Source organism: Canis lupus, chromosome 20 (assembly GCF_048164855.1).
Source record: "Canis lupus baileyi chromosome 20, mCanLup2.hap1, whole genome shotgun sequence".
Taxonomy (NCBI): domain Eukaryota; kingdom Metazoa; phylum Chordata; class Mammalia; order Carnivora; family Canidae; genus Canis; species Canis lupus.
Genome location: NC_132857.1, coordinates 35,684,315 through 35,706,051, shown reverse-complemented (window position 1 = coordinate 35,706,051; position 21,737 = coordinate 35,684,315). Strand labels below are relative to the sequence as shown.

The following is a 21,737-nucleotide window of genomic DNA, read 5'->3' as shown; positions in this document are numbered from 1 at the left end:
TCTTGGGTTTCCAGCCTCCAGCACTCAGAGAAAATAAATGTCTCTTCTTTACATCATCCAGTGTGTGGTTATTTTGTTACGGTGGCCCTAGCAAACTAATACGGCATCTCCCTTTAACATCTTTTAAAGGTTTTAAATTATTGTTGGATCCCACATCTTGAAAATCTGATGAAACCTAGAGCCTTTCTCCCCTGAAAAATACACATACCTGTACAAATTTCTCTGAATTTGGGCCTCTGAAGCCCTAGCGTTTCCCCAAACATAGATATCTGTCTCCTGGGATCCTGAGAGATTTCCATCTTCCCACCATTGGGCAATGTCTAAGGCTTCCCAGTGGGCCCATCCCTCCCCACCTCTATTCCCAAGAACATTGTAACCTTGGAATCAGGGCCAGTTGGGTAAAACCATAGGTGCTCTGTAAATATCTGCTGACTGGCTGAGTGACACTCAGCCTTTGCCCTCTACTTACTTATAATGGTTCATTTCTTTTCCTCTTGTTTCTTGGGTTCTAAGTTTTCTCATCAGGATTCTTAGAATGTTTATAAAAAGGATGAAGTTAATCTGGAAAACACAAGAGGGACATGGGGCTGAAGGTGATTGCCACCTCTCCTGGCCCTGGCCCCTGGGAGAAGTTCGGAGAAGGCATTGCAGACCACACCCAGGGTGCATATCACTGCACCACCCTGCCCTCCAGGCATCCCCATGGGCCCGGAAGAACAAACTGTCTGGAGATGTTGACTGACACAGCGCCTGCTCCTGGCACTGGCTGCAGGAGCTCTGAGGTCTGCTCATTTGGGGCAGCGATGGCTCACACCGGGAGTGCATTGGACTCCCTCGGGGACCTTGTTAAAAGGCAGGTCACAGGTGACCTGAGAATCTGCATTTCTTTCTTTTTAAAAAATTTTTTAAGATTTTATTTATTTGACAGAGAGAGAGCACAGCAGGAGGACCAGTAGGCAGAGCAGACAGAGACACAGGCTCCCTGTTGAGCAGGGAACCATATGTGGGGCTCAATCCCAGCACCCTGGGATCATGACCTGAGCCAAGGGCAGACCCTTAACTGACTGAGCCACCCAGGCATCTCTGAGAGTCTGCATTTCTATTAAGCTCCAAATAATGCCCAAACCAGTCCCTGACTACACTTTGAGTAGCAAAGCTTTCTTCCAGCAGAGACTCTTAAAGTTCTGGGGGCAAGTCGGGGGTGGGGGGGCTCCCTCCATCAGGGGTTACAGGTCAACAAATCTGGGGTGGGGCCCAAGAATTTGCATTTTTAACAAGCTTCCAGGTGATGCTGAAGCTGCCAGTCTGGGGACCACACTTTGAGTACCACTGCCTCAGAGTCTTCTAGAATCACTTTGGAGTTTAATTACCAACTCCAGGAAGCCACCCTTGATTACCTCTCTTTCCTGATACATTGCAGTTAAGGGGGCATGTTGGTGTGCAAGCACTTGAAATATTTGAGGGAGGCTAAACGCATCCATCTGTCAAACTTGGACATGTATCTACTTATCTGCCAATTCAATCATAACTTCCTCAAGGACAAGAATGTAGTCTCATTATTTTTTGTGTGTCCTTTTCCCCAAGCCCAGTGCCAGAATGTTATAAAAGTGCCCACGTGGCAGCCAGCCGGCACCTCTCCACCTCTCTCACCCACCCACCGGCTACAGCACCATTTGCAGAAGCAGGGATCCATGGAATCGCCCAGCCAGGCACCCTCATTGTTCACACAACCAGCCTGGGGCCTGGGAATGCTGGCCAAAAGACAAGGATTAGTGGCCTGTCCAGGACTCCTAGCCCAGCTGCCTCTTCAGCAACATTGCTTCTCAGCTTGTTGTTTGTTTATGCATCTTGCTCGCAGCTGATTATGCATGGCCTAAACGAATAAAGGTTATTTTACTTTCATTTATTTGTTTTGTCTTAGAGGTGCATTTTGATTTTTTTGATTTTCAGTGCTCCCTAGCACTGAAAGGCAAAAAAAAAAAAAAAAAAAGAAAGAGAAAGAAAGAAAGAAGAAAGAAAGAAAGAAAGAAAGAAAAGAAAAGAAAAGAAAAAGAAAAACATCTTTAAGAGCCCAAGAATGAGTCTTAAATAGTGAAAGTTGATGCCCTTGACCTACTGGTTAGGAGATTTTTTTTTTTTTTTAAGTTCTTATTTATTAATTTAAGTCATCTCTACCCCCAACATGGGGCTTGAACTCATGACCTGAGACCTAGTTGCATGCTCTTCTAATTGAGCCAGCCAGGGGCCTCTGTTGGGAGATATTTTGCATCAGAAGTGCCCACCAAACATCACTAGTCTGGTGAAACCCGCCAGGGCAAGGGGCCCATCACCCCTCAGCCGGAGTTCTCATGGGCTGGGCTGTCAGATGCCCACAATGATGGTAGGGAAACTGGCCTAACTGAATGAGGAAAGACCTCCTATGGGAACATTATGCAGCCAGAGCACATTGGCTGGTCAAATAATTTCAAAGAACATGGGATAGCTCACATCTATTGCTAAGGTTGGCAACTGAAAACTAGTATGCAAAACTATATTGAGCATTTGGAAAAAAAGTATGTGTGCTCAAAAAAAAAAAAAAAAAAAAAGAGAGAGGAAGGAAAAGTACATGTGTATTCCAGTGTGTCTCGGTGCTAAAAGTTCATGTGGTTTTATTCCCTTTTTGAAAAAAGGTACATTTTGTATCTTCCAAATTTTTTTACATGAATTCTATTTTGGAAAAAAAAAAAAAGTAAAGTAAAAAGAAGGGGTCCCAGAATGGCCCCCTCCTTCCAACTGCCCCTGGAAGGTCACAGCCAGCCAGTGGAAGTGGGGTAGGGGGAGTGTGGAGGTGGCCACTGCCCTGTGCTGCACGCTTTCCCCCTCCAGTGAGCCCATGAAGGACTCCTCCTGTCAAATGGTCCTGCAGCCGTGCCTGGTGTCCCTTGGAGCCTTGCACACAGCTGAGGGGCTAATTCCTTCCAGGGGATAACCCCAGGGTGTCCCCATCTTCTGCCCACCTATTTCCTATCCCTTCCCACAGGCTCAGCTCCAGGCCTCCCAACTCTGACTGCAGAGCAGAAGCTCCTGAGAACTTTGACATCCAATGAGTGCTCAGGCCCCACCCCAGAACAAAAAAAAAGCCCAAATCTATCAGAATTTTTAAACAGCTCCCAGGTGATTCTGAAGGCCAGCTCAGTTAAGACACTCTGAGCTCCCCGTCCATGAGACTCACTCCTGTATCTCCTCCCTGGAAGCCACCCCTCAAGGCCTGCCCCCCTCCCCCACAACAGCATCCCAAAGACCCAAGACCAAGTTTCACTTGGCTTTCCTCAGCCCCAGTGATTTTTCTGTTTAACAAGAGCCTGCCTGGAAAAAAGATCAGGACCCAAAGACCTGAAGGAGGGATTTCAGGCCAGTTTAGGGCAAGGAGCTCTGCTCACCACATTTTAGTGGCTACTCACAGACCAAAGAGAGTTATATCAACTTTTGCTTCCTAAGTACACCTCATCTCACTCCTATCCACCACCCACCATTCTCCCATCCATCATATAGACCCTCAAGGCACTGGCCAATCTCGGGAAGCTCTGTGGTTTGTCCCTCCCAGCTCCTGGAGGGAGTGATGCTAGCCCTATCCTTTGGCCTTCTGTCCAGGTCAGTCACCCTTTCCATCTCTCCCCCTGGAGGATGGCTACTCACCAGGATGGAGAGGATCACGGGCCCCCGAATGACCCACCAGATGGACTCATTGGCATTGACATCCCAGCACCTGTAGAGGGGTGGCCAGGCATGGTTAGGAGTGGAGAGCCAAGGTGACCAGGAAAGACCAGTTCCCCACGCTGGTGGCCCTGAACCCTGTGGGTGTGTGCCCAGGACTGTTCTAACTGACCCTGTTCTGCTGCCCAGGAGCGTTTCTGAGGCCACTGGAGCAGCTCCCTGTCCCCGTGCATGTCCAGTGAGTGTCTGGGGCAGTAGATAGTACATGGAACCTGAGAGCCAGAAGATCCCAGAGCCCAAAGCCAGCACAGTGACAAACTGCCAAGAATGGCCAGGCAGGTGACATCAGTGAGTGAAGGGGCTGGGTGACTGCCATGTGACCTCAGGACCCTGGGACACCAGGTGAAGGGAGTACTTGGCAAACTGGAGAGCATGAGTGTGGCCTAAGGCAACCCCGACTCTGCTCCCGCTGATTTTTGCCTCAAGGGAAAATGAGAGATGTTGGTAGAACGTCTCATGTTTTCCAGAGAAGCTAAAAATCCCGATTTAAAAAAAAATCTAATTCACCCAATGAAAATAATTACTTTGAAACAATTATTTGGGAGGCACATTTGGACTGCAAGAGCCTCATACTGGCTCGGGTGCATCAGTGTGCTGATGAGCAACTGCCTCTGTTCTGTCACACTGCCTCACTTTGTCCCCGGCTTTCTTTCTTTTTAAAGATTTTCTTTATTTATTTATTCATTCATGAGAGACAGAGAGAGAGGCAGAGACATAGGCAGCGGGAGAAGCAGGCTCCATGCAGGGAGCCCGATGTGGGACTCGATCCCAGGACCCCAGGATCACGCCCTGAGCCGAAGGCAGACGCTCAACCACTGAGCCAGCCAGACGTCCCTCTCCGGCTTTCTTTCAAGCTTCTCTCTGCGTGCCTACTTCCCAGCAGCCCCACCTGGGTTTACCTCCATCCTCAGAGAACAAAGTTAGATCTCTTTATCCCCATCAGGGGTTACGGGAATACAACTGTGCCCGCCTCTGTTGGACTCTCAAACACCGGGGTGTAGGGAGGAGCAGAGGAGAGATACCCCAGGAGGAAGGAAAAGCCGGGTTGGCCCAGAGCTCCTTCTCTGAGCAGCACCTGCCTGGAGTTTCACGGCTCCTGCCAGGCACCTGCAGGAGCTGATGGGGTGGGCAGGAAGGGAGGCAGGCCCAGGAGGGTGCGGGCGTGGTGAAGGCCACGACCCACACCACTAGCCCAGCACTCCGGGGTACTCGCCTGTAGCCCCCAGTTTGAAAAACAGGCCATTCCTAGAAGTGTCCATCCTGCTTGAAGAGCTGGACAACATAAAATACACTCTTGTTACCTCTCCTTCAAACAGCTTACCCGACATCTTCCAGAAAGTGCCTGCTGATAGCCCACGAAGCAACAAAAATGGCCGGGGAACCTGAGGATTAAAAATAAAGGGAGGGGTGGGAGAGAGGGGACTCAATTTTCAACACCCATACAGCAACAGGGCGGTGAGCCCGGCCTAGGAGTGAGCAGGTGTCACAGAAACCCCCTTGGAAATCCTGTGCAAATGGGTAGACTCCTGCTTCTAGGGTACTAGGCACACCCTGGCAACTGAGGCAGAATCAGAAGGATCTTGAACACCACAGTGGGCCCAGGGTGTCCTGGGAGCCTGGGCCAGACCCGGCCGGCCCACTGCAGGGAGAGAAGAGGACAGTGATGATCTACACCTGCACTGTCCTGGGCAGTGGCTCCTCGCCACGCGTAGCCATCGAGTACTTGCTACGTGGCTGGTCCCAGTGGAGATGTGCTGTAAGTGCAAGATGCCAGATTTTGAAGATTTAGTAGGAATAAGAGAATGTGTAATATGCTAATTTTATATTAATTATATGTTGAAATGATAATATTTTTACACCAGGCTAAAGCAAATATATTATTATTATTATTTAGAGATTTTATTTATTTATTCATGAGAGACACAGAGAGAGAGGCAGAGACACAGGCAGAGGGAGAAGCAGGCTCCCTGTGAGAAGCTTGATGTGGGACTCGCCAGCAACACCCCAGGATTACAGCCTGAGCCAAAGGCAGATGCTCAACCACTGAGCCACCCAGGTGCCCTAAAATATGTTATTGAGATTGATTTTACCTGCTTCTTTTTACTGTGTTTGCTGTGGCTACTAGAAGATTTTAGGTTATACATGGCTCATTCTGTTTCTAATGGCCATGCTCACGTGCACCTGCACAGTAACAGCCCTGCCCCTGGGCTGCTCAGTTTTCAGACCTCCGGCAGCCAGGTTTACACCCTAGCCCCTCATCCCCAGGCAGAGAATTAAAGGATTTTTCTCTGGAAGAATCAAACAGCCCCAGACAAAGGGTCTAGTGATCATGAGGCTGGGGACCCCCCAACACAGTGGCCACCTCCAGCCCCGTCTCCCTCAAGACACATGACACACACACACACACACACCCCTCTACCCCACACACAAGATGTTCAGTCAGCACTGAAATGACTCATTCTTAAACACGAACAGACAGTCAAGGTCACGGACATCTGAGGAAAGCTGATTACATAAAAGACAAGGACCAAAATAATCAGAGAGAAGGAACTCAAAGGAAGCAGACCATGCAGGCTGCAGGAGGCACTTGAACAAAACAACTCTAAGGAGTATCATCAGAGAGATAAGAGGAAAGATTACATCTGCAAGACCCAAACAGGATGCTGAAAATAGGGAGCAGTCGGAGAACCAGGAAGAGGTCTTAGAAATTGAATATATGATAACCAAGATAAAAGACTCTATAGATGGGTTGGAGGATAGAGACCAGGAATTGCCCGGAAAGCAGAACACAAAGAGGATAATGAAAAGTAGGAGGAAAGACAGGAAAAAAATCAGAGGTCAATTCCAGGATGTGCGCCATCTGATGAAAAGTTTTAGAAAGAGAGGATAAAAACCAAGGGGAAAGAAATCAAATAGGTGATGTAAGAACATTGTCTAAGAAAATGAAGGATGTGAGTTTCCAGATGAAAGGACCACCGGATGTCAGCGAAAAGGATGAAATCAGCTCGCATGGGGGCACATCCCTAGGGCATTTCAAAACACAGGGCACAGAGAGAAGACCCTCCAGCTTACGTAGAAAAAGATGAATAAAAATGCTCATGGGGGTGGGGGGAAGAATAACACAGCAGGGGTGCCTGGGTGGCTCAGCAGGTTAAGCATCCTCCTTTGGCTCAAATCATGATCTCGGGGTCCTGGGATGAAGTCCTGTGTCAGGCTCCCTGCTCAGCTGGAAGCCTGCTTCTCCCTCTCACTCTGCCCCTTACCCCTCAACCCCTGCTTACACATGCTCTCTCCTCTCTCCCTCTCTTTCTCAAATAAATAAATAAAATCTTAAAAAAACAAAACAAAACAGAATAACACAGCACATCCTGTAACATCAGATGCCCAAACAGAAAGCCTCCAAGATTCTAGGAGAAAACGAGTTTTTCAACCTAATTTCTATGCCCAGGAAAACTATGAATTTGGTGTGAAAGTTGAAAAAGATATTTTCAGATAATGCAATGCAAAAACATGTACCTTCCATGTACTCTTTGTTAGACAAGGACTAGAGTGTGTGCTCCAACACCACCAGGAGCAAACCACAGAGGAGATAAGAAATAAAGGAATAGGCTATGTAGAGGAAAACGAAAGAAATTCTCAGCATGAAGGGTAAGGGAATTGAGCAAGTCTAGAGAACAACCAGCTCAAATAGAGCAGGAAGGCAGAAGTCTCTTAAAAGACCATTGTTGGGTCTATTTGGTTAAATAGCATCTTCCCTAAGTTCATATCTACCCAGAACCTTAGAGCATGACCTGATTTGGAAAGGTCTTTGCACATGTAATTAGGTAAAAGGAGGTCATAGGTCATATTTATAAGGAAGCCAGTCATATGGGGGCCCTAATCCAATATGGCTGGCATTCTTATAAGAAGGCCATGAGAGGGATCCCTGGGTGGCGCAGCAGTTTGGCGCCTGCCTTTGGCCCAGGGTGCGATCCTGGAGACCCGGGATCGAATCCCACGTCGGGCTGCCGGTGCATGGAGCCTGCTTCTCCCTCTGCCTGTGTCTCTGCCTCTCTCTCTCTCTCTCTGTGGCTATCATAAATAAATAAAAAAATTAAAAAAAAAAAAAAAAAAAAAAAGAAGGCCATGAGAGACACAGAGAGAAAGGACTCACAGAGGGAAGAAGGCCACATAAAGACAAAGGCAGAAATCGAAGGATGCATCCCTAAGCCAAAAACCACCAAGGACTGCCAGCAATGACCAGAAGCTAGAAGAGAGAGAGGCATGGGGCATTCCAGAAGGAATCAACCCTGCTCGAATCTTGATTTTGAACTTCTGGTCACCAGAACTGTGAGAGAATAAATTTCTGTTGTTTTGAGGCACCAAGTTTGTGGCAATTTGTTTACACAGCCCATAGGAAACTAAGACAGCAGGAAGAAACCAAACAAATAGGAACTAATAGATTTCCTGTTGACATTGGATGATTTGGAAAACAGCCATCGGAGCGTCTTCTAGTTCTGTGGGAGAATTTGGGGGAATTAAGTACAGGAGCATAAAACAAGTAAGTCAATTAAAAGTGACTCCATAAAAAACAAAAGGTTAGACATTGGAAGTAAAATCATTGTACACAACTCGGCTCGGCAGTAAACATTTACGTAGACATACTGATATATACATCGAATAGGACTTAACCAAAAGTGGAAAAACTAGTGATAGGATGGAGGTAGTGGATGGAGAATTTTACATTCTTACTGTCCATCATTTAGAGTCAACCAATAGTGCCTCAGATGGACAAATCAGGGAATAGTAGAATCTTATTTAGAAACACAAGAGAGAACATTAGAAGGACCAGCTAAGGAGTTGTATGGTGTCACCTCTGGGCAGTGGGGCAAGAGACTGCATTTTGTCATCCTAAGTCTTGTGGTCCTATTTAATTCTTTAAACCAAGTATGTGCATGACTTTAATACAAATAACATTTTTCCAAAAATTCCCTGCCTTATTTTTGGGTGCTTTGGGCAAAGAACATAGGTTCTGAAGGGCCACCTATTCATTGTCTTCCATCTTCAACAGAGTGGGTAGAAAGTGGGAGAACCGATAATGGCTTGAGTTAGGGTTTCTCAGCGTGGTCTCCAAACTATCAGTATCAGAGTCACTGGGGCCTTAGTAGAAAGGAAAAGTTTCTGGCTACACCCAAGGCCAACTGGCTCAGAGGCACAGGACATGGGGTCCAGCCAGCCGGGTTTGACACACCCTCCACGTGACTCTGATGCTGGCTCCCAACTCAGTGAGTGGGAGCTTGGTTCATCTTTCTAAAAGCCAAAGGTATCACCATTTTCTGGGTACAGGCTGACACCCCAGCCACCTTGAAAAAGTGTAAGTGTTGGATAAGTATTAAAAACCTTAAAAGTGGGCAGCCCCAGTGGCGCAGCGGTTTAGCACCGCCCAGAGCCCGGGGTGTGATCCTGGAGACCCAGGATGGAGTCCCACATCGGGCTCCTTGCATGGAGCCTGCTTCTCCCTCTGCCTGTGTCTCTGCCTCTCTCTCTCTCTCTCTCTCTCTCTGTCTCTCATGAATAAATAAATAAAATCTTAAAAAAAAAAAACCTTAAAAGTGCTCACTCCTGATTTCAGCGATCCCAATTCTAGGATTCCATATTACATGGAAATAAGCTTAGCTCACAGAAATATTTGTCACTGTGCTATTTATAATAGTGGAAAATTAGAAACAACTTAAATATCCATATAATAGGTATTTGGTTAAATATGTCCATGGACTAGTTAAAAATGTTTATGGAAAGGGTAGAAAAATACAGAGTACGCTTGTGTGTTAATGGAAAGAAGCAAGATTCAGAATTCTACATATGGAATGACCACAAAATTGCAGAGAAAAACTGAATAGGAAAAATAGTCTGGAGGGAAACCAAAAAAAATTTTTCATTAGATGAGACCAGGGTAATTTTTTTTCTACTAAAAAAATGTTTTTTCACTTTTACAGTGAGCATGGACTCATTTAAGCAACCTATCTCTGGGGAAACAAGTTGCATATAAACTTAGGAGGGGCCCCTGCTTTTGCAAGAGAACGGCTTCACCCAGACAAAACACCTTAGATCTTCCTGAGTCCCTTCACGGTCTCCTCGGGACTATGCCAGCAGAGAGGAGGAAACGCTGTTTTAACTGCTGTTTTATGTGCTGTTCTACCCTGAGGGCCTGGCATATAGTAGATGCTCAGTAAATATTTAAGGAAGAAAGGATGGCTCTCATGATCTCATTTAAACTCTTTTAAAAACTCATTTAAACCCTGGGATTGAGCCCTGAGCAGGTGCTCCTCCCCACCAGCTTGTGTTCTCTTTCTTTCAAGTGAATACACAAAATCTTTAAAAAATAAAATAAAATAAAATAAAATAAAATAAAATAAAATAAACCCTCCTAAAAAATCTGTGATGGGGACGTCACAATCCAATTTTGTCTCATTGCTAGACTACGACACCTTTGAAGCTGGAATTGTTTTTGGTTTTGTTTCTGTAATCTCTAGAAGCCCCTCCTAGCACAAAGAAATACTCGAAGGAAGCCAAATAAATTGTGATCCTGGTATTACAGATAATGAAACTGCCCATGTTCATATGGTGAGATCCTGGCAGATTTGGGAGCCAAAGTCAGTGAATGAGGTTAGAAACTGGGTGCTTTTTTGGGGTCACCTGCATAAAGCAAGTCCCTGGTTTCCCAGCACTCTGGGACTATTGTCCTATGCAGAAATCCAAAGATCTGCAGAGCCCCACAGCTCCCACTGGCCAAGGGTCATGTGCTAATCAGGCTGCCAAAGTCTACAGGAGGGCTCAGTGAGCTCTGGCACCTCAGGTGACTTTCCTGATGTGAGAAGATAGGGCCCTTGCAATGTAAGGATTCAGACAAGCAGAAAAGACAGGACATTCCTGGCAAGGGCACTTCTTAATTAAAGACACTAAGAAGAAAGCAAGTGAAATTAATGGCTGGTACACATGACTATCCCTGTTAGCATATGAGTCACTCAAAGGAACCTGGCTATCTTTCTAGAGCCCAGTGGGTAACTTACATATGTTCATCAAATGAATACAGATGGATGGATGGATGGATGGATGGATGGATGGATGGATGGGTACATATATGGATGGGTGGATGGTTCGATTTATAGATGAATGGGTGGGTGGATGGATGGATGGATGGATGGGTACATAGATGGATGGGTGGATGATTCGATGTATAGATGAATGGGTGGATGGATAGATGGATGGATGGATGGATGGATGGATGGATGGATGGATGTTTGTTAATGGCAGAATAAGAATTTAGGGGCTTTGGAAATACACAAGCCTTGGTTTGAATCCTGGGTCTGCTCTTGTCTGCAGTGTGAGCTGAGCATATTACATCCTTTCTTTGAGCAGGTTTCTTTGAGAGGCCTCTGGAGGTTGTTGTGGCAATTAAATAAGCATGTAAAGCACTGTACTCATAGTAATTGCTCAAGAAATGGAAGTTATCATCTTCATTGATTAGAAATGAAAGGGGGAAGAGAAGGAATGGGGCCCGTAGTTGGCTCTCTTACTACTATTTCCCCTCCTTCCCACAAACAAACCCTGAATTTCCTTTGGGAAACTATGTGGTTTGAGTAGCTTAAGCCAATCAGTGTATTTCCCTCACTCTGGCCTCTGTGATTGGTTCAAGGATGTATATGAGATAAGCCGGTCTCATCAGAGTGAACCTCAGAGTATTTGCTGGGAATGCTCGGACACAGCCTTTTTCTCTCATTGGATATAACAAGGAATCTGGCAGACCAGAAGCTGTTGGTCTAATGATAAAGCCAATGTTAGAGAAGGCAAAGTAGAAAGACAGACGCAAAGAAACGTGATTGAGCTGCTGGATCCAGCCTCATCTGAAGTTGGCAGTCCCTGAGCTTTTCAGATATAGGAGCCAATTGATTTATGTTTAAAGCTGATCTAAGCCAGGTTTTCTGATACCTACAGTCAAAAATACCCTAACTGATATAGAAAGGAAGCAAGAATGAAAATATGTCAGTAGAATGTCTAAGGAAGACAAGTGTTGGGTGGTATTGAATGGTAAGAGACTTTGGGTAGCCAAAATTGGGGATATATTTTAGCTTTTAATTCCCATTTGACATACAAATAAACTAGAACCAGGGCGCTAAATAAGAAGCAACCTGCCTGATTCCACAAGTTGGCTAACTAAGCGTGTGGCTGGAACTAGAAACCAAATTCTTTAATTCAGTACCTTTCCCCTTATACCACAGCCGTTATACCCATGGAGAAACATACCCCATCCGAGGGCAACAAATCCCTGGAGGCACTTCCTTTCCGAGAAGAAAGAGATGACGAGGAGTGTGTGAAGGTAGAGGCCTTCTACCAGCAGCCAGGCGTAGTTGGCCATGATGCAGTACTGGAAGAAAGCCATGACCAGCTTACAGCCCACCTGGACAGAGAGAGGCAGGTGAGCCCCAGGCTAGGTGACAGTGGGCCTCCCTCTAGTGGCCACCCCCAAAGGAAGTGACAGGGTGTGGTAAGGGTCAGGTCACAGAGGGAGTCTCTGGGGCTCATGGCCATCCGCTGTGACCTTCCACTCTCAAAAGACCAGGCCTACAGAGGTGTCTAGAGGGCGGAAGTCCACATGCCAACAGGCTCAGACAAGAAGGCTAATGGGCCATCACAGAAGCAGGAGTTGTATTCAAACCCTGGAACTGGCTGCCAGTTGTAAACCTGTGTCAGGTAGGGCCCAAATCCCACATTCCTCATTTGCAGTTGAGAACACGTCTGGAGAAGGAAAGGGATTTCTGAGCAATGGCCTAACAAAATCCTTTCCAAGCTATTTCCACAGAAACAGATGAAAAGAAGGGACGTACCAATTATGTCAGGAGGCAACATTGATTATAGTGAAAACAGCCCCTCATTGGCACACTGCGTCTGTTCTGGAGACCTCTAACTACTGGATGGGGATGGGTGTTGCCTGTGCCTGGTTATGGGCATGTCTCTTACAGGGATCACCAGAAGCCATGCCTGGGGACTTATGGGGCACAAGGCTCCCTTGCCAGCAAGGCAACCCTTCCGACACTACAAGGGTCTCCTTTGCTTTCACTAAGCTGTTCCCTGGGGAGAAGACAGCTTCTGGGATAGCCCAAGGGCTGCTACATGGACTGCTTCGAGGTCACATCCACAGAGGAGGAGCGCCCAGTGCTGCCCTGCTGGCCAGCTGTGGTTCCTGGCCTACAGCCACCCATAGATTCTGATTCTAGGCAGGGCTCATGCTTGGCCTGTGAGTCTGCTGTTTAGTGGGCCCCAAGGAGGTTCCCTGCTGGCACTGCTAGACTTCTGGCTAGTTGAGGTGGGGGGCCTGAATTTAAGTCTTTTTTTTTTTTAAGATTTTATTTATTTATTCATAGAGACAGAGAGAGAGAGAGGCAGAGACACAGGGAGAAGCAGGCTCCATGCAGAGAGCCTGATGTGGGACTTGATCCAGGGTCTCCAGGATCACGCCCTGGGCTGCAGGCAGCGCTAAACCGCTGTGCCACCTGGGCTGCCCGAATTTAAGTCTTCTGACTCTCACTCTGGTACTCTTCCTTCATCCTGCCAATCTCCCTGGGAGATTCCGTTTGAGTCGGAACACACACACACACACACACACACACACACACACACACAGAATTATAAACCTTAACAGATCTGTAAGGAATTACAGATACGAGCCAGGGAGGGAAGGGGAGTGACAGGCAGGTTGATCAAACCAATCTCAATCTCCAATCCCTTTCTCCTTTGTTTGCCTCTGCTGTGGAGATTATGATAGTAAAAACCTCAATCTCCCAGCTTCCTTTGCAGTTAACTATGGAAACATGACACAGTTCTAGCCAATGAAATGTAGACAGGTGTCTTGGGGGCAGACATTCTTTCCCATCCACAAAAGGCAAAGCTGCCCAAAGACAAAAGCTGTTAGTTTAACCTTGACTGTCTTGCTTGGCTGGAACATGGATGTGAGGCCTGGGGCTGCAGCAGCCATATTGTAAACATGTGGTGTAAAGCACGGAATCAAGCACGGTGGAGCATAAAGAAGGAAAATGATTGTGTCCACCATGGCACCATGGAGCCCCTGTGCCACCTCCAGATTTCCCATCTGCGGACTGTTTATGTGGGAAACCCCCATCTGTCTAAGCCACTGATGCATAGTTTTCTGTTATATGCGGCAAAAGGAATTCCCAACTGATACACAGAGTGATATTGCAAAGAATTAAGAGTCGTCATCTGAGCCTGCAGAAGGAGGAAGGGGGTTAGATTTAACAAAACAATAGTTTTACTACAGACCTGCAGATGTGGACACACAGGCGTGTGCTCCCATTTTGCTTTCTACAACCAACCTCAATCCTCTTTAGACTTGGCCATCTGTCCACAGCTGGGACTTGGCAGGTGGAGGGAAAGCCTCGCTACCTATCTCATTGCTCCAGTGGCTAATCCACTCCTAGATGCTGGGAGTCAAAGGGCAGCCTCCAGCAGCTTCCTGACAAACTGCTCACAGACATGACCCAGACTGTGCACTGGAGACGCAGGACTCTCCCCTCATCCCCAGGTCTAGTCCAGCACCGGCCCCTCTGCTCTAGGCATGAAGTGCAGCCAAAGTAGGTACTTGGGGGCGGGGCAATGGGGCCGCCACCCTTTCAAAAATTAGGCTGGGGAAGGCGGGCAGGCCTGGCCACACGCTGGGGCCTGCAGGTGTGTTACCCTGTGGGCATCACAGTGAGCAACATCGTCCGAGGAGAAGAGCACCGCGTCCTTGATGAAGTTGGACAGGGCACGCAGGATGAAGGACACGAAAAGGTGCATATGGATGTAGTTTCGGGTGCAGTGGAGCCTCCTGGAGGGAAAGAATGCAAGGGTGTGGGGCCAGAGCCACAGGCACTCTGCCACACATTAGCTCTACGACCTTGAGCAAACCTTTTCACCTGCCAGAGCCTGAGCCTCCTCCTCTGCAGAAAGGGTCAAAGTCGGATACTCGTTCAGTCTTCTGGTACCAGAAGTAGGCTTTCTTATGGGGAACCCATCCCAGCGCTGGGTGGGGGTGGCTCCAAACCCCCTACCCTGTTGATAGACCTGACCAATCAGAGTACTCCAACCCCTGGCTGCAGTGATTGGCTCAGGCTGGGTGTGCGACCCAAGCGCGACCTATGAGAACCTCCCCCCACCCCACCCCAGGACTTTCACTGCAACTAATGGGCAAGCGGCTCTCCTTGTCCTGATGTGGCTGAGCCCGTGGAATGTACCCCTGGGGCTGCTGGTGGTTGTCTCTGCCACCCCTGCAGAGAGCCTGCCTAGGGATGAGGCCAATGCAGAGTTGAGAAAGGGAGGGAGACAATCTAGTTCTGCTGATACCTTTGAGCACCTAGATCCAGCCATTCCTAAAGCCGGGAAGATACTCCCGACTTTGTCAATTATGTAGGTCAGGTCACCTTTGTTTCCTTAAACTGTTTTAAGGTGGATTTCTATTTCTTGCAACCAAGAGTCTGGCTAACATCCCTATGAAATGGGGCTCATGATACCTATCTTACAGCGTTGTGTGAAAATTACAAATAGCACATGTAAAGCAAGTGGTGCAGTAAGTTCCTAGATATGGTCAGGAAATGCTAAATGAATAGAAATATGAATAAGGCCACAGGGATATTAGTGTTTTGCCACAGGTAAGATCGAGAGCAAGAGGCCACAAGGTGGCCCACCCATACCTTCCTTTTTCTGGCCCAAGTAATTTAAAGAGACCCAAGTTCTGTGCCTGGAGAAGGCTGGGGAGACAGAGGGCTGGCAATGTGTTCTCACCGGAAAGCACAGAGGATGCTGAGGGCGACCAGGAGCATCACCAGGGAGGAGCTATAGCCCACAGTGTACATGACCTTCAGCTTCATCAGGTACTCGTGCTGCAGAGAGAGGCGTGTGTCAGCCCCACCCACCCGCCCACCCGGCCGCCTGTGCTGTTTTCTGCCTCAGAGATACCTGATGGGGCCACTTGAACCTTTCAATAGGGACTGCTACACTGATCACTCCATGGGCCTCAATTCATAGACTGGGAACATCTTGGCTTTGGAGAAAGCCTCGGGGATCATCTGCTGCCAAACTCAAGCTTCTACTCCATGTATAGCGCCCCTTACCACCACCCTGAATTCAAGCCTTTTGCTTGAACACCTCCAGGAATACAGGCTCACTGCCTTTTAGGAAGTCAGCTGCTATACAGCAGTGCAAAAATATTAGATCATTTTTTTCTCCTGTGAAGCTAAAATCTATTACTTTTCAATTGTACTTATTGGTTCTTCTTCTGGACCCACTCCTGGAGCCACTTGAAATAAATTGAATTTGTCCGTACCTAAGGCCTATCGTTATTTTTAAAAATAAACGTGTCATTTTGAGATCGTTTTGGACTTATAGAAGAGTTGCAAATATCGTACAGAGATCTGTCATTTCTTAATACTGCTATTCTACTCACTCATCTCTCACATACATTCTCAGAATGACATTTTTCCTGTGTCTTCAATCTCTTGCCACAATCCTTCATCCTTCTGTTCAATTGATATGCTCTATTGTCAACATCCTTCCTAAATAAGACACCCAGAACTGGTAGCTGGAAAGCTCCAATGTATTCTCTGACCAGGAAGGAGGATCATCACTTCCCCTGACCTGTACACCGCACGCCTATTAATGCAGCCAACCACCACCTCACACTACTGACTCTTCTTTGATTCAGAAAGATCTCAGTGGGATGGAAAAATGTGACATATAAATATAAATATAAACTTTGCATCTTTTAGATAAAAAAAAACTAGTATGACAGTCTTAAAAAGAAATCAGAGAAATGAAAATTAAACAAATAATGTTATATACCATTTGTTCCCAACCAAATTAACAAATATTTAAAGGCAATAATATCCTATGCAGGTGATGGTATAGTGGGAGTAAAAATTGCTTCAATCTCTCTGGAAAGTATCATGTATCAAGAACCTTTGAAATATGCATTCCGGGATGCCTGGGTGGCTCAGTGGTTGAGAGTCTGCCTTTGGCTCAGGTCCTGATCCCAGGATCCTGGGATCGAGTCCCACACCAGGCTCCCTGCAGGGAGTCTGCTTCTTCCTCTGCCTGTGTCTCTGCCTCTCTTTCTGCGTCTCTCATGAATGAATAAATAAAATCTTTTTTAAAAAGTGTATTCCAAAAAAAAAAGTGTTCTCCTTTTGACCTCCCTTCTACCTCTAACAATTAGTTCTAAGAAATGAGCACACACACACAAGAAGAAATAAACACAAAAGGAAAAGCATATTTATACATCACAAGATATTTATCACAGAATCATTGTGATGAAAAACACTCAAATGTCCAACAATAGAAGAACAATTAACAAAATTATTTTAAATTAAATTATTTTAATGTATGCCACCATTAAGATGATGCTCACCAAGAGTTTTAAAAGATGTCAGCACATGCTAAGAATGTAACATTAAGCGAAAAAGCAGAATTCAAATTTTACATGTACAGTGTGATTCTTGCCATCTGTTTTAAAAAAGTGGTAAGTTGAATGACATGAAAATGCCCTTTTTTTTTGTAGGTCAAATGATTGAATACTGGTCATTTCATGTGGTTCAATCTCATACATGCATAGATCACAAGATTGTAAAAAGATGTATTAGATGTTAATAATGGTTAACTTGGGGTGGTAAGTTTGTGGACATAGTTGTTATTTTTATTTGTATTTTTTCCACACTTTTCATTTCTCTCCAGTGGGTAAGTACTATTTTATAGCCAGAAGAAAAGGGTAATTAATTTAAAAAAAAAGAAAAGAAAAGAAAAGAAAAGAAAAAACAGGCACAAGGATAGTTTTGGGGAAACCTTGCTGACAGCTGTTCATATGAAAATGACCTTGAAGTTCAAATGGCCCAAGCTCCGTGGTGTTAATACTGCAGAGAAAGAATGCGGCTTCAGAGCCCAGAGACAAGGTTTCCAAACCCAGGGCTGTTACTCACCAGCCGTGTGACCTTGGGCAAATTACTTAACTTCTCTGAGCCTCAGATTCCTCATCTGCAAAATGTAGATAATATCTACTTTGCAGGCTTGTAGGAACAAATAAGGTATCAGGTGGGGTATCTAGACAATGCCTGGCACTTAGAAGACACTTGGAGCGTGTTAATTTTTCCCCACCTCCACCTCCACCCCCATCATCCTTCCACCCTTCAACACAAGTCATCGGTCATATGAAGTATGAGTATGAGAGAGCTGCTAAAAAAATTAGGCCAATCTCAGTTACAAAATGGAGTGCTGTGGGACAGCAGGAAACATTGGGGTGTTTAGAATGTTATGTCCAATTCTGGGCATGGTATTTTAAGAGGCACGTTGATAAATTGGAACATTTCAGGAGAAGGGAAGAGTGCGTGAAAAAACTGGGTATATTATGCCCCAAGGAAACAAACAAACTTGGGGGAGAAAAGTATTAGAATGACTGACAGGTAGAAGCATAAGACCCAGTGTGTGAGCTCCAGGGTGAGGAAGTTACCAAAAAGAAATCTGACTCAGGGTGACCAAAAATTTTCTGAGAGCAAGAGGTAGCGTTTGATGGGATGGTTGCCATGTGACATTGAGCTTCCCCGCTGAGATGACTATGATCCCAGAAGCCAGGAGCCACCTCCCAGGAATGAGGAAGAGAGCCAAAAAGGCAGTAAGCTGCCTTTGCTAAATTAACCGTGCCTGGACTTTGGGACATCGAGGAGCAGTCAGATGTTAAGAAATCAGAGGACCAATAAATGTCAGCCTATAATCTTGCCATGGGCAGGATGAGCCCCATACCTGAGGGCATGAGCCTCACTCCTAGGAACACATGGTTTGGCAGCTCCCAGTTCAGAAGCAGATTTGGGCCAGTCTGTGACAGCATGAGGAGGCAGGGGGTGACAAGTATGGGGTGTTTGGCCTGAATATTCTGCACTGTCCTGAGGTCGGGTTTATTGTCTGCCAGGGAACCCTCAGGACGTCAGCCAACCCCACTTGCTCCTGCATTGTGTGTTTAAGTTCTGACCCAGAAAGAGCTCTCCTCCCAGGAGGCCTGCTGTGTCCTCAGTATGCCAGCCCTCCACATCTGCAGTGGGTGCCACCCCCCAGGGGGCTTGGGATCCAGAAGCCTCACTGCTGTCTGTCCTAGATCAAGCTGCGTGTCTCTCTGATGTATTTCCTGACTGGGCCAAATTCCTTCTGCATCCTCTAGATCAGGGGTCAGCAGACTTTTTCTGTAAAGGGATAGATAATAAATGTTTTAGACTTTGGATGCCATTTGGTGTCTTGCCGCTGCTCAGCTCTGCTCTTGTAGTGCAAATGGCCATAGCTATGTCTCAATAAAACTTTACTTGCAAAGGCTGTGGCAACCTCTGCTGTAGGTAAGCAAACCCATTTTATTCACTCAAGCGGCAGCCTGGTCTTTCTGCCAATTGGAGTCCACTATGGGCATTTGTCAATAAGTAGAGTGGCATGTGCCAAGTAAGGAAATTGAAAAAAAGACAACCAACAAATGCACATTTCCATCATCATTTGATTAAAAGAAAAAAGACATTTCTTTTTCAGTCAATAGGATGATTCAGATCTCAGAGTAAAAGACAAAGCATGGACCAGAATCTAGGCTCCAGTAAATCACACAGTCTGGAAACCCTTCTGATCTTAGGGATTTTAATTTTTTTTAAATTTTTTTATGGGCATTGAAGCCGAGGTAGGTCTCCTTTCCACTATTTTTGGTCAATTAAAATTCTGAGTTAAGTCCAAACTTTGCACTTATCTTTGTTAAATTTTAGCTCCCGGTTATTTTAGTTTCAATCCTGGATGAATATCATGGTTAAGGCCCTGGGCTTTGTCCTTTCCCAGCTGACTGGTCTAAGCCAACAGTGTCTCAGATGTGGTTTCAATAGAGATAACTCACAAAAACAAAAGCTCCCTGGGGTCCTCAATAATTTTTAAGTGTGTAAAAGGGTTCCAAGGCCAAAAGGTTTGAGAACCACTGGCCTAGGTCAATCCTGTGTCCCATCCCTTTGCCAAGGATGGTCCAGGGGTGGACAGGCTCAAGTCATTTGGGGCCTCAAGTCATATGAGGACAAGCTTGCGGGGGTTTGGGTAAAGAAGTTTTCCTACTTTTAGGAAAGAGCCATAGAAAATCAGGCTGTCCCTCCTCCTGGACAAGCAGGCATCGAGGAGTCTGTGGCTGTCATCACCAATGGCAGTCACCTTCCATCAAGAGAGGTGCCAGCCTCAAGAAGAAGCCATCAGGATAGCAGGTGGAGAAATGGAAAGAACTCATCCTTCGGCAGCTTCTTAGGGCTGCTTTGTTAAAGAATTCTGAAGCCTGTTTTCTGCACCCCCAGTTACATGAGCCACATTTGTTTATTAGGCAAGTTGGAAATTTCTATTTCTTGCAGCCCAGAGCATCCTTTTGAACCTTAAGATGCCATCCATCATAAGACGGTTCTTTCTTAATTTTATGGCTTTTGACAATGTGATCACATAAACTTCCTGTCCTCAGATACTCAGTGATAGAAGTGGTAACCTGCAGGGGTCCTTCAAAACCATCGGTACCCACTGATCAATGCTTGTTGGTCTCGTTATTAAAGCACCCTGCTCTGGCCAGATCTGAAGACCTCGTGTGTTTCCCCAAACAGGATGACAAGCCCTGGGAGGGAAGAAACTCAAGTCTCCACTCTGGTTCCCCAATTGGTCTCCATACAGAGCAGAACTGGCCAGAGGTAAGAGTCTTAGAATAAATTCAGAAGTGGGTATGGTCTGTCTCAAGACCTCATCCTTTCTCCCTTCACTCTGCTGCTCTCTCCTCCCCACCCATGCTTCTCTAACACCCTCACCCCATCCTCCAAGGGACCAGTAAACCTGTCCATCTGGACTCCCACTGGGGAGTTTAGCCCACGGGGCTACAAAAGAGCATCTCACAGGGGGCATGCACTGTACTAGGGAGGTAGCAGAAGCTAGAGGAAGGATAGGACGCCTGGGTGGCTCAGTGGTTGAGCATCTGCCTTTGGCTCAGGTCGTGATCCTGGGGTCCCAGGATCGAGTCCTGCATTGGGTTCCCCACAGGGAGCCTGTTTCTCCCCCTCACTGTGTCTCTGCCTCTCTCTGTATTTCTCATGAATAAATAAATAAAATCTTAAAAAAAAAAAAAAGAAACTAGAGGAAAGAACACAGGCTCTTTTTGGAATTAACTTGGTTTGACTCTTGCCTCCACTAGTTTCTGAGCATGTTCCTTAACCCCTCTGAGCCTCGGTTTCTTCATCTGCAAAATAGGGACAATTTTACAATGAATCTTTCTGAGGATTTCGTGTAACTGTATCAAGCAGCCAGCTCACGGTAGGTGGTCACTACAACAACAAACATTCATTGGGCACCTGGTAGGTGCCAGGCATTGTGCTGGGGTCTGGAGGCCTGGAAGTGAACAAGCTACTGATTTGTCCCTGTAATATCCCTACACCTAGACCCAAGTCTGGCTCATAGTAGGTGCTTAATAAATGTTGGTTAAGTGAATTAAAGCCTTTGAAGAGCTCGCATTTTAGTGAGAGAGATGGATGCCCATGGCACATGCTGACAATTTCATTTAACGTAGTAGGTAGTAGGTGGGGGCCAATGAAACATATTAAGGGAGCCCATCCTGGGGTGGGGAGGTGGGAAGAAAGGGCTTTCTGGAGTTGATGGGCAGGAGTGGAGTCTTGAAGGATGTGTACAAATCAGGCAGGAAAAGTAAGGATGAGGGGCTCTCTGAAACTCCTGGGCACTCCAGGCACCCGGAGAAGCTCAGCCCACTGGTCAGCATCCCCTCTTAAATGGGCCAGCCCTATACCAGTCTGCTCGTTTCTTCCCATCAGAGCCCAAGACACCCCGAGAGCAAACATTTATTGAGCACTTACTGTAGCCAGGCACCCTGCTCAGCACTTCCCTGGGTTACCTCATTTGGTTCTCTTGACAAGTCTGTGAGG

General features: G+C 46.4%; 1 protein-coding gene across 4 annotated transcripts in view; it reads right to left on the bottom strand.

Moving 5' to 3' along the window:
• Window positions 1-21,737, bottom strand: part of SCTR (secretin receptor) — a 71,350-nt gene that overhangs the window by 6,553 nt on the left and 43,060 nt on the right. For all 4 annotated transcript variants that reach the window (XM_072788916.1, XM_072788917.1, XM_072788918.1 and 1 more), the window contains 6 exons: window positions 15,568-15,665; window positions 14,482-14,614; window positions 12,037-12,190; window positions 5,075-5,135; window positions 3,676-3,745; window positions 470-561 (listed from right to left, as the gene is read on the bottom strand). In XM_072788916.1, the coding sequence (XP_072645017.1) occupies window positions 470-561; window positions 3,676-3,745; window positions 5,075-5,135; window positions 12,037-12,190; window positions 14,482-14,614; window positions 15,568-15,665 (608 nt within the window). The remainder of the gene's footprint in view (window positions 1-469; window positions 562-3,675; window positions 3,746-5,074; window positions 5,136-12,036; window positions 12,191-14,481; window positions 14,615-15,567; window positions 15,666-21,737) is intronic.